The sequence below is a fragment of the Doryrhamphus excisus genome, linkage group LG19, assembly GCF_037039965.1.
Source record: "Doryrhamphus excisus strain RoL-2023G ecotype Guam linkage group LG19, RoL_Dexc_Guam_v1.1, whole genome shotgun sequence".
In the NCBI taxonomy this organism is placed as follows: Eukaryota; Metazoa; Chordata; class Actinopteri; order Syngnathiformes; family Syngnathidae; genus Doryrhamphus; species Doryrhamphus excisus.
This window is the reverse complement of record NC_136375.1, coordinates 9,237,489-9,254,187: the sequence shown is the minus strand read 5'-3', so window position 1 is coordinate 9,254,187 and position 16,699 is coordinate 9,237,489. Positions and strand designations below refer to the sequence as shown.

Below are 16,699 nucleotides of genomic sequence, written 5' to 3'. Positions count from 1 at the left end.
GGAGCTAGGGTTCATTGAGAGAATCACCTCATTTTGGGTACAATATGGACATGCTCAGTACTCACTTGTGTTGCCAATTATTTAGACGACTGTGTTAACACAGTCATGGCATGTCAGTCATGATGGTGACATGTTCTCCCATTGCATGTGGAAGTGGTGTTTTTGTCTTGTCTTTCCCCACTCTGTTCAAAAAGCTTCAAGTTTAGAGCAAATTGGAGGATAGGTCAACTTACTGAAAGCTATAACTGGCGGCCATTGCTTATGTTCCTGCAGTCATTCCATAGCCTGCGCAATGTGATGTAAACAAAGTGTAAAGTTACTATAGGGGTGTTATTTCACATCTACAGGGCTCCAATGCAACAGTGTATAAATTTATGAAAATAGTTTGACATTGAAGCAATACCATTTCAGATTTGTAGACGTCGAGTAGACTGCTCAAAGGTTGATAGAAACCAGTGACATAACTCGTTTCTGATACAAGTAGCTGCATGACTACTGTGACACATGTTGGACTACCTTTTTTGGGGCAAAAAAAAAAAAAAGTTCAAAGAAAGTTTAAGACTTTTATTCAGAGTTTTGACTGGTGGTTAAATAGAACAATTGGTCCCGATGAGATTTGCCTTTGCCGGAGAGAGTCTGTGCTTCTTTGTGCTGAAAGAAGCCAACATTTCATTAACTGCATGTTTAGATTAATTTTAGCCAAGAATTGTTGCAACTCACCTCTTCTCAGTCCTTTGAGCCCTTGCAATGCAGAATTACGGGGGCTGGGATGTTTACACTGACCTCTGCAGGCATCCTCTGCTTGGCTGTTTGCGTCACATACCACGACATCACAGTGGACATAGATCTGAAGAGAATTTAATAGTTTAGTATCAGATATCGGCTGAGTGTTTAACACAATGGAAACAGGCTGTACCTCATCTTTGAGAACCTCATCGTCTTTGGTAAAGGTGAACATCTTGACTGAGAAGCGTTTAAAGTGGGATGGGATGTCTACTCTGGTGTCAGCCATGACGGGGTGAAAGAGTGCAACATAGCTGTCGTCGAGGTTCCCACAGCTGTATCAAAACAAAACTTATAGTAATATACGCTAATATAGTATCAAACGCCAGTGAGATGATCTTACGTGTCCACAATGATGTCCCAACTGGGTAGAGATGTCCTGTCTGAATGAGCGGTGGCCCAGCAGTTCTCCAAGATGAGCGCCAAGTTAGGATCACGAGTATCCATCAGCTCCACCTCAAAGTAGAGAGGCTCCCTGAGGTACTTCACAACTGGGTAGTCTTCAGCTTGGTAGAAGTGGTCATAGGATGTATCTGAAGAGGGGGGGAGACCATTTAGAAGCTGTTTTACTACGCAACTGTAAAATGCAGTCTTACCCTGCGCTAGCCTCATTTGCACAGAAAGTTTCCCCAGTCCAATCTCAGCGACGGGGTAAGTGCTGCGAGCTTTATGGCCAAATCCAACAGTCTGGGTGGCGTTGATCATGTAGTAGCAGGAGATAGTTTGCCTACAGGAAAGAATGCGTCAATGTAGAAACATGTCATGGCCATTAAGATGACTGCAGACTTACCTATAGTCAGGATCAACCGGTGCGGTGTAGGAGGCACCTTTGGTGTTGTAATAGAGGCCAATCTCGTTTTGGTACAGCATGTAGTTGTCAAAGAACTGTCAACAACATGTAGTTAAGCGCACATGACACCGTCTTGTGGCGGTACTTTTACTTTACCGATCTAGTGGTGCCACAGGAATCCACACTGAAGACGAAATAAGCAAAGCGGTCGTTGCTGAAGACCGGCTTGCAAGCCTTGTCCCTTAGGGTCAGCCAGTTGGGGGTGAGGTTGGGAACAGATTCCACTTTGACAGCCAGAGCAGTCATGGTGCCATTGGGGTAGCACTCTGGCAATAGGGAGGGGAGGTTTGTCAAGTCCTGTTTTTTTTTACGTCTTACACTGTAGTATCAGTTGTGTCAGCACTAAACATCATTTTAAGAAGTGTGGCAAAGCAGATTTCCATGTTTTTTTTTTAACAAGATCCCATCCCTACCAGTTGTCTTCAAGGGGAAGTTGCAGCACAGGTACAGATCACCAAGCAGCCAGTTGTTGTTCGGTTCCCAAAGCATCATGTCAAGTCTGGCCCGGACTGAATTGGATGTTATTAACTGCAAAAAAAGGCAAGTTATAGAATGTAGCCAGGGGGTCTGGATCAAGGTTTGAGTATCCCATGTACCTCATACACTGTGTGTTTGGCAGAGAAGGGCACCACAAAGCTGAGGTGTGTCTCATTCTCTTGCAACTTGAAGGTTTGGGCCAGCTCGGGTGAGAGCTCCTGATAGCCCACCAAAGTCTGGAAGTTCTTGCCTTGATTTCCGTATTTGACTTTGACATAGAACAGGTTGTCGTCACAAGAGCCTGAGATTGTAGGGAGAACTGGGAAGAGTAGAATTATGAATTAGCAATTTCATCTCAGTTTACCATAACACGTTAAATGAATTGCTTATTAAAATATGCGTACATGTTCAATATGGAACAGATTGCTACAGAAAAAAAAAAGGCAAATCTGATTCAAGTAAATTAGTGGAACCATGTAGTTCAACCACCAGATCCCAAGGCCCCACTAAAGAGGTAGTGTTCTTACCAACATCCTGCAGAGAAGCCTGCAACTCCACTGGGTGAGCAAACGGCGTTTGTTCCGGTTGGACCACAAACCCAAAGACCACAGTGAGGGTGTAGGTTGTGACCAGAGGCTCAGGATTCTGCAGATTGGTCGAAAATGAGCCATGTTCGCATACATATGGATTTTTGTATTTTTACATACATGTTTAACAACTTCAGGGACATCAAATGGGATTTGCAGAGAGAAGCTCTTTAGGCCACCAGGATGGCGAGTCTCCTGTACAACAAAGCCTCTCGCTTCACACTCTTCAAGACTGAGGGTGTCTGTAGAGAAGGTGATGTTCCAGAGCTCCACATCATCAAGGAAGGTCCCCACTTGGATACTGAACAAACGGTCCTCAGCTTTGCTATCTGAAGAAACCACAATGAGCAGTGTTGGTAGCTTGAAGTTCTAACCTGTAAAAGATTGTTCGACTTCAAAGGGCTGTGTGGCATTAAACCTGGTGCACTTACAGTCAACAACTTGGGGCAGTCTGGGCATCAGGGGTGTGGTGATGGGGAACAAAATCTTGTATCTGGTATCTTCTTGGGTCTTGTCTGACCGCCACAGGACTTCAAGCATGGGCTCCACAGTGTAGGTAACGTGGTACTGGTAATCTGGGGCATGGCTCTGCAATTATGTATACACTTTTAAATAAGTCATGAAAATGGACATAAACAGCAAGTCCTGCATATCAGATGCAGCGTGGTCCAAACCTTGTTGTAGCCACTAGGACAACCCACGGGGATCTCTACCACAATGTGAAAATCCGTCGTGGATAGTGTGTACCCCCGTGCCGCCATCTGAGGTCGATCCAGCCGCTGTCCGTTGATTCCCATGTGCATTTCTAGGATCTTAAAGCCGCCGTCCAGAAGGGGTGTCACACGGCGAGGAATGTGCCAGGAGATCATATCATCTGTGAAGAGGACGCCACCTGTCGAAAGAATAAAATGGAGTGAGCTGCAGCTGAGGAAACATGCTATGCTTGAAGAAACGCACCTGTGGGACAAGCCACTGCCATGTTCTCTACAGTTAAACCTTGCGGCGTCTTGTGGTAGGTGCTAACCTTGAGGACCTCCATGGGGACTCCAGCCACCTTAAATTAGCATCATTATAAAAAGGGCAGGCGAATGGATGATTTAGTATTTAGTGTGCCACTTACATCCTCGGAGTAAGTTTCGGCTGTATTGTATGGACTTCGCACAACCAGGCGGTTGGTGGTTGCCATGGCGCTGTATCCCGCATGTTGGGCCTCACCAGTCATCATAACCACTGGCTCGGGGGTGTAGAACGTCATTTTCCAGATTCCATTTTCTACACCATGAGCCTGAAGAGAAATTTGTTTTAATTTCATCAAGTACACAACATAACAATTGAGTCTCAATCCACATACAGTGGGGACATTCTTGGAGTACTCATCACCCTTGGTACCTTGAGCAGGAGCAGCCATGTAGTGCGACACCTAAAGAATACAGACTTGGTGTGACCTCTTAAAAGTACACAAATGTACAAAAGCTACATACTTCCATGTAGTTTCTGTCACAAAGAATCTCTCTGGAGGCCCAGCGGGCGTAGCGGCAGGTCTGCATCACATCATGAGAAACCACGTCTGGCAGATTCTGGCTGTACATTTGAAGCCTGAGGCCAACATTAAAGGTTGTGTCATCCTGCAAGAGGGCATACTAGTTACTTTATAGGCTTTACAGCACTTGATGCATGGCTGAGGGAGACCTTGTGAATAGTGCTTAGTGTGCTATAAGTTATTACTGAGATTAATCTTTCACGGCTCAGTTGAGTGTCTGACATCCAGCTTTTTGTGCACTACATAATGGCATCTTAAAAATTTAATGACAGCCTTCAAAAGACACAATAGCAGGTTGCAATGTCCTGTTGCCAAGTTACTCAAGATTCTTTGCAGTTAACATTTGCTAGCCAAAGATTGTCAATTTTGCACAAGAAAATTCCCAAGTTTAAGCATTCACAGGCCAGATTTGGGACACAATCCAAGAATGAACAGCCCAAGAATAGTAGACCAAATGTAACTCAAGGAAATCATTACACCATATGAAGGATATGTTCAAAATGCTACTGTAAAAGGTAATTACTGAGTCTTTTGGTTTCACACATAAGCAGGAATATAAAACATCAAAAACATACATTGTTGTCCACATAGCAGCCCATCAGAGAGGTGTAGATCCTGGTGTTACCCCATGGGTCAGACTCCATGCTGTAGCCACACTGAGCAGCCAAGGTGGGTGTTAGCACAATGTGTTGGCTGCCATCTGGAAATATATATATTTTTTTACATAAGTCGCAAGCCACTGCCTGAGAACTACTTTGTTCAATTAACTCACTGATGGCCTCCACTTCAAGTTGGTTCCCCACAGCAAGGGCCTCATCCAGTGTTAGCCTCATCAAGTTACCAAAACACTCAGATGTTAATCCTCTGCCTGCAAAAGACAGTCATTGATCAAATGTGAACCAAAATACACACCCCCCCCAAAACCCTGAAAAATGGCTTACGCGAGTCTGTTCTGCCTCTCATATTAGGCCTTGCTCCATTACAAATCACAGCAAGCAGGCTCCATATCAAACTGAAATACAGGTAAGTTAGACAGGAAACACATGATACTTCAATATATACATCAATATACTCACATGTTCCCAAGACTCCTCATATTGCAGTTAGTGGGAGTACAACCATACAACCACATAGAAGAACAACAACAACAACAACAACAACAACAAAAAAAAGGAACCAGTCACAGGACTCCAACCACTTGCAGAGATTGGCACTACAAGACCAGCGCACACCCCCACCAACTCTGAAGTGTAGAAGGGGCTGACTGCTTTCTTCAGGCCTTGCCACCTGTTTTAATGGCTCTCAATTACAACACACAGGTGAATGGGATCACTAATCAACCCACACTTTACACTGTTTCGATGCGGCGTTCAAATTCAAAAGTCAAAATCTATTATCGTCATTCATGTATGCAAATTAACTATGTGGTGAAAGGCCTTACATTTCTTTTCCACCTTTTGTATGATTTATTTAGCTACTACTTTTTCTGTTCAAATTAATTTTGACAAATGATTCCATCATTTTTGTAAGTGCAGCAAATGTCATTTTACTTTATTTTGTGTACAACAGTGGTTCTCATCTGGTATGTCAGGACCCAACAGTGGGTTGCAGGTTTTTGACTGGGGAAGAAAATAATAATGTAATGAGCCAATGTCTGTGAATGCACCTTACATTTGATTGGTTTGCTATACGCCACTGCGGGGTGCATACCATGTTTCTGGGTGGGAGGAAGGACATCAAGCTGTCCATCCGACACACAGTTGCAGAGATCTGTTGGAGAATAGCACGCCATGCAGCTCGTATTGTGTTGAAAACAGTCCCTTAACATATAAGATACACACCAGTTGTCATTGAGGGGTGTGGGCGGATCCCACAGCCAAACCAGTTGAGAACCACTCATGTATAGCACCGATATTTTTCTCTTTTGTTATATTTTTTTGGTGTTAACATATGAGCAACGTGTAAATTAATTATACCAGCATGTTTGGTTCATTGTAGAGAAATTGTCAGTGTGTCAATGGTGGTGTACCCCATCTATGAGTCAGCTGGGATAGGCTCAAGCACTCCTGGAGGCTCAAACAGATGGGTCATTATCTACCAAAGGAACAGACGTCAATATCCTCTGTTTATTTTGTCCTGTTGGTCTAGAAGAGTGCGTTCAAGGCCAATTTTAGCATCCTCAAAATCTTCTTTGAGCTTTAAAGCTTGTTGGAAGTCCTGAATGGCGTTGTCAAAGAAACCTGAAAAACATTTAAAACAAAACGTGACAAGATGCCACACTAGATGCATTTCCACTTTCTAGGCAACTTAAGGCGTCCGTATGATGTTGATTCTTATATACACAGCGCCATCTAGTGTCCTCGAGAACACATCACCTTACTGCTATATTCAGTAAACCGGACCTCTTTTATTTTGAAAGAAAATGGATATTTGTAAAAGGAGGTAGATAACTATGTTCTGGAAAACACAGATAATTACACATGATACACAACATTTGACACCGTTTTGGTATGACAGTCAAAAGCTGAGAGTAAAAGTGAATTGTGTTAGTTTGAAGGCCGGATGTAGATGATGGGAGCCTTTCCTTACCGAGTCTATAGTGTATTAGTCCTCTGTTGTAGAATGGCACTTCAAACTGGCTGTCAGCCTGTATTGCCGAGGTGTAATCTTCTACTGCTTCATTAAAATCCACTCGAAAATACTTTATTTGTCCGCGGTTGTTGTAAGCAGTGGCCAAATGAGCGGCTTCACATTCCCTGTGAACACAACATGACACCGTTTTACCCTCAATTGCTGTTAGCTAGCTTCGTTACCACATTTAGACAACAAACAACAACCTGGACTGTGCGCAGAATGAAATGAACCTGTTATAAAGCTCTTCTGCTCGTTTAAAATTCTGTTTTTTAAATTCAAAGTTGGCCGTTTCCAATATTTGTATACACTCGTCCGCCATTGTGGCAGAAACGCGGAAGTGACGTCGTCCAATAGCGTCCAGCCGCTGTGCTAGTGGGCGTGGTTTATAGTGCTCAACCCCTTTTGTTATAATTAACAGACTATGAACTTATTAAAAGATCATTAATTACATGGCGATTACTAGAATTATGAAACTATATTAATAATTTTATTTTGTGTATTTTATTTCATGTTCACATGATCTTTGTGGAAAAGTGGAGAAGATGCAGAGGTCACCCAGGGTCGTGCATGCACTTCCTTTTTTGTGCATCATTAATCCCCAGCCTGTGTGAAACCCAAATAAAACCATTTTTCACAGGGCTGCAAGGTAATGATACAATACCATGCAAATAAAACACAGAAGTAGTGCTTTTGCAGTAAAATGAAAAACACACAAGGAAAGTAAATGTTGTCCATGGCTCCAGGCTCATGCTTTAAATGTCTCTCTATGCTGTGATATGCAGTTACACGCTGAGAGACTTAACACAAAGTATTAAAAGTCCAATAGTTCCTGGGAGACAACCATCCATCACACACCTTCAGTCAGTCGTCTCTTCCCTCATGAGGGTGACTGGAGTTCAAGGTACACTCCCTTGTTTTTACCTTCTATTTCAGCTACATATATGATATACAGTATATGTTATGTTAATGCAAATGAACATTTTTAACTATTTTTGGTACACATTTTGGAATACTAAAAATGGCAGGAAAAATGCAAGTTTGTTAGTTTAAATATGAGTGTTTTAACCTAAATTGCTGCATGATTTATGTCTTTAAAGTATCTTATTGGATGGAAAGTAATATTTTCTACTTATGTTCATTAATATAAACCGAAAAAAAAAGCTGTAACGTGGAAAAAAGTCCCATAAAGCCACCTATGCAAAGGATGTAGCGATGTAGCGCATTGCAGGAAATCTTTACAAGGTTTTTTTTCCTCTTCACAACGAGGTGTCAGTCATATTCGTCTTCCTCGCCCCCTGACGTGGCGGCGTCTTCACCTTCAGCGTAACCATGGTAACCATGAAAGTCAAGTGAAGACAGCAAACAAACATAAAGCAGCTGTCTCATAAAGGAGAAGGCGCGAGTAGACTGGGAGGTAAATGTTGACTCTTGCATCGGCAAGGACTACACAAGAGGCGCTCTGTTTTCAGCTCACTTTCTGGCAAACAAGCCAAGTCGTTGCAGAGGTCACGCAGTAAGACCTGCTGACCCTTTTTGTCCTTAGCAACAACCAAAAACGTCAACGATGACAAAAACATTTTGAAAGGAAATATTGTTTCATTCTGTGGTACCTCAAAACAACATTTTCCACGGAGATCAATTTGATTCGACCAGTCCAGGGTGTACCCCGCCTCTCCCCCTAATGAGGATAAGCGGCATAGAAAATGGATGGATTTGCAGCTACATAGCTGTTTAGGCTAATAGCTGGAAGTACAAAAAGTATCCCAAAAAGTGAAATTCATTCATTAATTTTCTACTGCTTATCCCCACAAGGGTTGCGGGTGTGCTGGAGCCCATCCCAGCTGTCTTCAGGCGAGAGGCGAGGTACACACTGGATTGGTCGCCAGCCAATCACAGGGCACATATAGACAAACAACCATTCACACTCACATTCATACCTATGGACAATTTGGAGTCACCAATTAACCTAGCATGTTTTTGGAATGTGGGAGGAAGCCGGAGTACCCGGAAAAAACCCACGCGTGCACGGCGTCCCACCATGCAGTCCCCCAAAAAGTGACATTAAACAGAAAAAAGCTTCATTCTTGAATTCTTACTGAGACAGGCTTATATGATTTCAGGTTGATTTTAGGCCACGGCTGTTGCGAAATCACACCTTCTCAAGGCACTGAAGCGGCACTTTTACTGTCCGGGAGGAGGACCAAAGCTACCACATGTTCATCACGGGCCCCGGCAGAAGCCATAGATGGGAATAAAAACTGCCACTTTTTGGACAGGTTGATTTTCTGAGGTTTTTTTAGGTGTTGCAAAATTGTGCTTTCTCAAGGCACTAAAACAGCACTTTTACGGTCTGGGAGGCAGACCAAACCCACTACACATTCATCAGTGGTCCCAGCGGGACCCGAAGGTTACTTAACACATTGGCTGTACAGTTAACAATGGTTTTATGAACAAATTATTTCTGGGCTGCACGGCATCTCTGTGTGGAGTTTGCATGCTCTCCAGGTGCATGCATGGGTTTTCTCCGGGTACTCCAGTTTCCTCCCACATTCCAAAAACATGCTAGGTTAATTGCCGACTCCAAATTGTCCATAGGTATGAATGTGAGTATGAATGGTTGGTTGTCTATATGTGCCCTGTGGTTGGCTGGCACCTCTCGCCCGAAGACATGCATGAAATGAATGAATGAATATACAATATGATGTTGTAAATAGTAAAAAAAAAACTGTCCTGGGACAGATTGCCTTTGAGCTGTAACACAAAAATGTCTGACTACCATATTTACCTTTCTATATTGACACTGAAATATACAGTGTGTACACTTATACAAGACAGACAGATGTAACACCTCTTCAAAGTCAAAAGGGCATGTTTGATATGGCTCAAGTGGGTAGAATTATGGTTTAAATAAGAAATAAGAATACAAAAACATAGAAGTGAAAGTAGTAATAGTCAAATGATTCACAAACAGACACCAAAATCATTTTTTCATCATTTATGCTTTTCACAAACACTGTTTTTGTGTGTCCACTACTTTTTTTTTTTAAATACTACTTATTGTATTTTCCTCATTTCTCCATTCTGTATCTATTTTAGTCATTTTTATCAATGGTTATTATTTTTTTCAATTATATTTACATTATTTTCACAATTAAGCCTTCACAAATGCTGAATCCACACATAATACTGTTTAGTGGATAGGTTAAAGGAAAATACATCATATTCATCATGACTTTATTAATCATTTTTTGCGAACAAAACATACATAGTGTACATATCAACTCATTATATTCACAAACAAAAAGGGATTAAATAGGCTTTATTTAATATATCATTAAAAACATAATTGTTAAATCACATACAATAGAATAAATGCATGCAATGATAGTTCACCAATAATACAAATAACAACAAATCATATTATATACAATATGTGGACCCAATACTGATGTTGTGTGGTAGTTTAGGCAGCAGACAGCACTGTTGATGTGATTAGTGGCATCATAGTCCACTCAGGTGTGCTGCAAACGTGACATCCACCCAGCAGCTAAGCGAGGAAGCACATGTGGGTTTCAGCCATCCGTGTCTCCAACACCCACTGGAAGCCTGCAAAGAGTAAATAAACCAAGGGTCATACTGTGTGGTCGCTGGGAAGACTTTTTATTTTTTTATTTTTTACTGCCCATCTCCCCCCAGCGTCAACACTCACCTCTTTGTCAAACCTTTATGCTCGACCCAGCTCGTTCTCCAGACGTTCTATTCTCGCCGCCACATCAGCTAGTGGCCTCGGTCAAGGAGAGTCTGCAAAGGCATTCATCCATACGTTCCTCCATTCATTCTTTCATCCTCTAGCACAGGGGTGGGCAAACTTTTTGACTCGTGGGCCGCATTGAGTTAACAAAACTGTCTGGGGGGCCAGAATATATATTTAACACACACTAAACAGTCCACCTTGAATTATTTGTCTAAATTTATCTGTAAAAGTGTCATACTATTAGCTCTGTGTTCTAATGTCCCTTTTTTTCTGGAGCACTTTAAACATCAGACCACATCAAACTTATCCATTCATTCATTCTCGATCGCTTATCCTCACCAGGTGGGGTACACCCTGGACTGGTCGCCAGCCAATCACAGGGCACATATAGACAAACAACCATTCACACTCAAATTCATACCTATGGACAATTTGGAGTCGCCAATTAACCTAGCATGTTTTTGGAATGTGGGAGGAAACCGGAGTACCCGGAGAAAACCCACGCATGCACGTGGAGAACATGCAAACTCCACACAGAGATGGCTAGGCGGTGGGATGGACCACATTAAATTAAAAAATAGAATTTTGCAGTTTTTTTCCCAGTTTTTTACTGAATAAGACATCCGACACACAAGTCATGTTGCCAGTATGTACGTTAAAAGTTGAATACTTAGAAAGCAACTGGTGGGCCGGATTCAAACACTTGGTGTGCCGCATGTGAGCCCTCCGGGCCGTAGTTTGCCCACCCCTGCTCTAGCAAATGTTTGTCCATTTATTGATCTATCCATCTGTTCATACAATGTATGAGTACCAAAGTATCCATCCATCCATCCACCTATTGGGAAGGCCAACAGTGGAACTGTATCGCCCCCCGCCCCAAACTGGAAGGATATGTTTGGCAGTGAGCTGCTGCATGGTGGCCTGCGTCTGCTTCTGGAAAGCCAGTCTGGCTTCACATTTGCAAGGGTCCACCACCACCTCGGCTTTCACCTCTTCGCCGCAATGAAGACACATCACTTGTTTTTAAAGCCTAATACCGTATGAGGAGTTTTTAAAAGTGAAACAAAAGCGCTTACGTTTCAGGGAGCATGTTCTCTGGTCCGCATTCAGGATGTAACCACTGCGGCACTTACAGTAAAAGGAGGCATTGCTGTTGACGCAAGTGTGCTCGCAGTCATTTCCAGCGGCACAGGGGTCCAGACCTAGAATGGGCCCAGATAAAAGGATGGGGCTGTCAACATATGCTAAAAGTCATTCAACTCTTCAACTCTTGGTTCTAGTGCCGACATCTGCAGTCCATGTAGGGCTTCATGTGTATTCTATTGAATTCTTAGCCAGCTTTTTAAAGGGTTTTACGGTGATATGCCCCTGTTAGACTGTAGATGCCTCCTACCGTGCGACTAGAACCACGTTAACGGTACAAGAAGGTCTCTTGTCCAGTCTTTGTCCTACCGCACAGGGTCTCCCGAAACTTGGAGGTGAGCTTCTCGATAACGCCATAGGTTTCCACATAGAAGACATGATCATCCAGAGGTAAGCTGGCCATCTGCCTCAGAGACGCCATGTCGGCACGGTCCACCCCAACTGCGTAGATCTGGATGCTTGCGGCCCGGGCGGTAGCGGACACCTCCTCAACTTGGTCCTGAGGTCTACCGTCCGTCACGATGATGGCCACTTTGGAGATGTTCCTAGATCGAGGTCGGGCTCCGGACTGCTCGGTGAAGGCTTGGTTCAACGCCGTTCTGATGGCCAAACCCGTCATGGTACCTGAGGCCAGGGGCTCGATCCGAGAGATGGCCTTCTTTATGTCGGCTTTGCTGAAGTGGTCCTTGAGCAGGAACTCTATCTTGACCGTGCTGGCGTAGTTGACCACGGCTACTCTGGTGGCATCCGAGCCCACTACCAATGTGTCCACCATGTCCGCCAGGAATATCTTCACCTTCTCAAAATCAGCAGGGCGAATGCTACGCGAGCTGTCGATAATGAAGACCAGGTCCAGGGGGCGGCTCCTGCACTGAGAGTCTGTCTCTGGTGATCAACAGAAGTCACACATTGACCAAAACACTAAGATGAGGACTTTGAGATGCACAGAGAACATTCCAGCTTTGTGCATCGTCTCCAGAAAGTGGTCGAACGATATTTTCATCACATTTGGATGCCACACAAGCTGAACAACATCTAAAGACAGACAACGTCTTGGGAGTCATTGTCCACCCATTACTGACGTTATTCACAATGAAGCAACACAATTATGAATGCAACTATAACCTTTTTCTTCCATTGAAATTTGAGACCAAATTGAACAAAAATAAGCTATACACATGGTGTTGCATTTATAGTTGTGTTGTGCAAACATGCAGGTTTGAAACAGCCATGCCATGGATTTAATACAGAAAAAATGTCATGTTTAATATGTCTAAGTACATTTGTCGGTCTATGGCAGTGCTTATGAAATAATGGGGTGAGAGGGGGGAACATGAGAGTATATTAATATAAGATTTCTTCCAAGATTGACAGGTCTGGTAAATGTTTGAAGTCATCGAATGGTTTGTAGATTAAAACAATAGAGAACCACTGGTGTACGGGGCTGTTTGTGTTGAGCCCTATGAACTCCGCCCAGCAACAAGAGGCCAGGCAAACCGGGAAAAGTGTTTTTTTTTCCAGATCAAACGCAGTAATGGACCATAGCTACATACAGTACGTTACTTTGTGTATTAGCTGATATGCAATAAACAAGAATAAGCTTCAATTGAGCAAACCTGTCTGGTAATATTCTACCTGTCTCCACAGGACTGATGGTGGTGATGGGGCCGCTTTGGGTACTGACCGGCACTGGAGTGGTGGTCTCCACAGCAGGCGGTGCAGTAGTGGTCACCAGCAGCATGGCGGTCGTTAGCGGCGCCGCTGTCGTCAGTGGCAGAGTCGGCAGTGTGGTTTGCCGCAGGGTAGGAGGTAGAGTCGGAAGGTACACCACAGGCGGGGTCGCAACCGTGGGGTTGGATTTTGTCGGGCAAGGGCCTTTTTTTGAGTGGTAAGGTAAGAGGCCTTTGAGTTTATGCTGGGGATGGTGCGCTACAGGACCTTTGTAAATATGGGGCACCCATGGTACCAGTGGGCCCTTGAATGTGTGCTGATAGGGCCACTTGGGGGCATTTGGGTGTCTGTGGTAAGTCACTGGAGGAGATGGAGGAAACGGTGGATACACTACCGGTGGGGGGATCCTTGGTGGCTGGTAGTGGTAGTGATACCCTCCTCTATACGTGTAGTCACTTCTGTGAGCTACAGGGCCACCAAAGAGGAGATCATTAGTAGAAGGAAGGGGTGCTCAAAAGGGGAGTTGACATGGTAACAGTAAAGCCATATTTTCACCAAGAGGGACAGCTGGGTATATTTTAGGAAATCGTAATCTGGCTTGCATTTCTGCTGTTGAACTGCCAAAAGAATGGAAATGCTACGGTATGGTTCAAAAGTCCACTGTGGGGTGTGTAGTTTGGATGGTCAAACCATACCAAAAGGATAATAAACAAAGGTAACAATACCAAATGTACAGGCCTCACAGCTAGGAGACCCCAGTTCGATTCCACCCGTAGGCATCTCTGTGTGGAGTTTGCATGTTCTCCCCGTGCATGTGTGGGTTTCCTCCCACATTCTAAAAAACATGCTAGGTTAATTGGCGACTCCAAATTGTCCATAGGTATGAATGTGAGTGTGAATGGTTGTTTGTCTATATGTGCCCTGTGATTGGCTGGCGACCAGTCCAGGGTGTACCCCGCCTCTCGCCCAAAGACAGCTGGGATAGGCTCCAGCACCCGTGCGACCCTCGTGAGGAAAAGCGGTAGAAAATGAATGAATGAATGAACCAACTGTCTTATTTGGTGAAAAAAGGCTTTAGTAACATGTAGTGACATATAACATAGTACTGTGCAAAAGTTTTAGGTCACCATTTCAACAAATATGAATGTTCTTAATGCTAACAATTTTGCTAATGGTGGCCTAAGACTTTCTGCACCTTGGGGGAGGTAACCACCCCCATTGACTTTCTTTAAAGCACAGACTACAATTAGTGGAATAAGGAGTGAATGTTGCTGGGTTGTTTGCATCGAGTCAAGATGTCGTAAACACCCCAGTTTCAAAATGTCGCTGCCCAGTGAAAAGCAGGAATCACCAATGGATTTCAAGTACAAAACAAATTGGGAGATACAGTACATGCTTTTCATTGGCCAGCGAGGAAAAGTAGATACCATGCTGTACACAAGACATTGTCAATATAGTCATTTAAGACTGGTGAGAAATATCATTTTCCATGATGACATACTTGGAAAAAATAGTATGGTATGGAATAGGTTTCAGACACATACAGCATGTAGTGTAGTACAGTAATATTTTAGACTTAACAGTACAGTAGTGTTTCAGACACTGTATAGTATAATAGTGTGGTTTGAGATACATTTGCAGTGTAGTAATATGTTAAACATACTGTATATAGTACACACAGTATAGTACAGAAAGGTTTCAGGTATATGTAGTACAGTAAGGATTCAGACATTCTATATTACAATACAGTTTGAGATACATTGGTAGTATAGTAAGATTTTAGACATATACAGTACAGTAGTAGTAAAGTAAAATTAACAGTACAGTAAGGTTTCAAGCCCATGTATAGTATCGTAGTTTCACATATGGTATATTTTTGTATAGTATAGTATCACATACATTTAGTACAATATAAAAGCGGGGAGTTTGTATTTTAAAATCAGAATGAAACACTGATGAAATTCTAATTACAAATATTAGCGTTACTAAATATTATATATTACTGGTGAGCATGAGTGAGTATGTGAACGTACTTGCCAGGTTGAGGGTCCGAGTGGGTGGTCGTCCATTATTTCTGCTCTGTGCAAAGCTCTTGGCAGGTAAGACCTGGTAGGTGGCCGACACATCGACCAGGAGCAAGGGGGCGCTGCACACGATGCTCCACAGCCAGTACTTCATTGTCATCATCCTCATCCTCCTCTTTGGTCTGTCTGCTGTCTCTTCTCGCCGTCTACTGCTGGGCAAGTGTCTGCTGTGCCTCCTCATATGAGGGGGCTTACGTCCAACCTCGTCACTCGTGGTGGGGGAGGATCACATGACCTCCTGACCTCATGCAGGGTGGTCGAGCCAAAAGAGGGAAATTCTCACATAATATACATACTCTGGGAAGGAGGGGGCTCATGCCAAGTTTATACAACTGTCAACGTGGACCATGTACTGTATATAAAATAAACATGAGCATTTTAGAGGTAAGGCATTTAATTACACAAATAATTATTCAATTTTAATGTACTATATATGTTGACAAGCACAACTGAATTTAGTCAGTTTTACATGTAGGACCCCAAAGGCACTCTTGGCTAAGTAACACACATTCTTAAGAAGTAAGGTGTTTATTTGAGTGGATGCCTTTACTTGTACAAATGCTTTGTATGATTTTATTCCACAAATAATGGTGCTTAATTTGAATGTAAACTGTAAGGGACATAAGGAATCAGGCACCTATCAGGGCTAAGGCATTTATTAGGGAGGAGAATTTCTGTATCAGGTGTTTGAGGAATAAGGCCTTGACTCGTATTTATTTTCAGAATACATTTCTTCCACAAACTATAGGTACTTGTGGCTCAGCAATATACGTGGTAAGGCATTTATTAGCGGAAGGCCTTTATTTGTACTATAATGTATTTCTTCCACAAACTAGGATAGGCACTTGTGGCTCAGCAATCGGCGTGGTAAGGCATTTATTAGTGGGAGGCTTTTATTTGGACAATGCACTTCGTCCTGAGAGATTTAACTGAAACATTTTAATAAATCTAACCTCTAGGGCACCAGGCACTCACGCTTCAATATTAGGTATCGATGACGGCGGGTAAGGTGTTTAGTGGGATGTTTTTATTTGTACAATGCGTTTTTCCACAAAGAGTGGGTCATTAAAATACTTACAAATGCAACATTTGCAGGAACTAGGCCCTTTTGGGTCAGTAAAAGAATGTTTAAGGTAATAGTAGACGGACACTTAATTCAAATAAATGCACCCTGTA

The 16,699-nt window shown here is 43.1% G+C and overlaps 2 protein-coding genes across 3 annotated transcripts; both read right to left on the bottom strand.

Moving 5' to 3' along the window:
* Nucleotides 1–549: 549 nt before the first annotated feature.
* LOC131106949 (uncharacterized) lies at nucleotides 550–6,309 on the bottom strand. 2 transcript variants are annotated; one of them, XM_058056514.2, is made up of 21 exons: nucleotides 5,314–6,306; nucleotides 5,179–5,249; nucleotides 5,010–5,105; nucleotides 4,813–4,937; nucleotides 4,179–4,322; nucleotides 4,049–4,117; nucleotides 3,818–3,982; nucleotides 3,655–3,751; nucleotides 3,372–3,589; nucleotides 3,129–3,285; nucleotides 2,818–3,026; nucleotides 2,638–2,755; nucleotides 2,230–2,429; nucleotides 2,047–2,161; nucleotides 1,730–1,899; nucleotides 1,574–1,668; nucleotides 1,380–1,510; nucleotides 1,127–1,316; nucleotides 917–1,058; nucleotides 721–847; nucleotides 550–651 (listed from the first exon to the last, which is right to left on the bottom strand). In XM_058056514.2, the coding sequence occupies exons 1-21, from the start codon at nucleotides 5,367–5,369 to the stop codon at nucleotides 569–571; spliced, it is 2,778 nt and encodes a 925-aa protein (XP_057912497.2). In that variant the 5' UTR covers nucleotides 5,370–6,306; the 3' UTR covers nucleotides 550–568. The 2 variants fall into 2 exon arrangements, with proteins under 2 accessions (XP_057912497.2, XP_078655104.1); XM_078798978.1 differs by having other exon boundaries at nucleotides 3,818–4,117; nucleotides 5,314–6,309.
* A 4,286-nt stretch (nucleotides 6,310–10,595) lies between these two features.
* On the bottom strand, nucleotides 10,596–15,685 carry matn3a (matrilin 3a). The gene is made up of 5 exons (XM_058057634.2): nucleotides 15,473–15,685; nucleotides 12,078–12,653; nucleotides 11,702–11,827; nucleotides 11,519–11,617; nucleotides 10,596–10,651 (listed from the first exon to the last, which is right to left on the bottom strand). The coding sequence occupies exons 1-5, from the start codon at nucleotides 15,630–15,632 to the stop codon at nucleotides 10,596–10,598; spliced, it is 1,017 nt and encodes a 338-aa protein (XP_057913617.2). The 5' UTR covers nucleotides 15,633–15,685.
* Nucleotides 15,686–16,699: the final 1,014 nt, after the last annotated feature.

Coding starts and splice junctions, on each gene's coding strand:
- LOC131106949 (XM_078798978.1), bottom strand. CDS start 5,369: ATGTGGTTGTATGGTTGTACTCCCACTAACTGCAATATGAGGAGTCTT. Junction 3,590..3,654: donor GGCAGTGGCTTGTCCCACAG/GTGCGTTTCTTC, acceptor TTCTTTCGACAG/GTGGCGTCCTCTTCACAGAT. Junction 3,286..3,371: donor GTCCTAGTGGCTACAACAAG/GTTTGGACCACG, acceptor ACATAATTGCAG/AGCCATGCCCCAGATTACCA.
- matn3a (XM_058057634.2), bottom strand. CDS start 15,632: ATGAGGATGATGACAATGAAGTACTGGCTGTGGAGCATCGTGTGCAGC. Junction 11,828..12,077: donor GTTTCGGGAGACCCTGTGCG/GTAGGACAAAGA, acceptor GGCCCATTCTAG/GTCTGGACCCCTGTGCCGCT. Junction 11,618..11,701: donor GAGAACATGCTCCCTGAAAC/GTAAGCGCTTTT, acceptor ATTGCGGCGAAG/AGGTGAAAGCCGAGGTGGTG.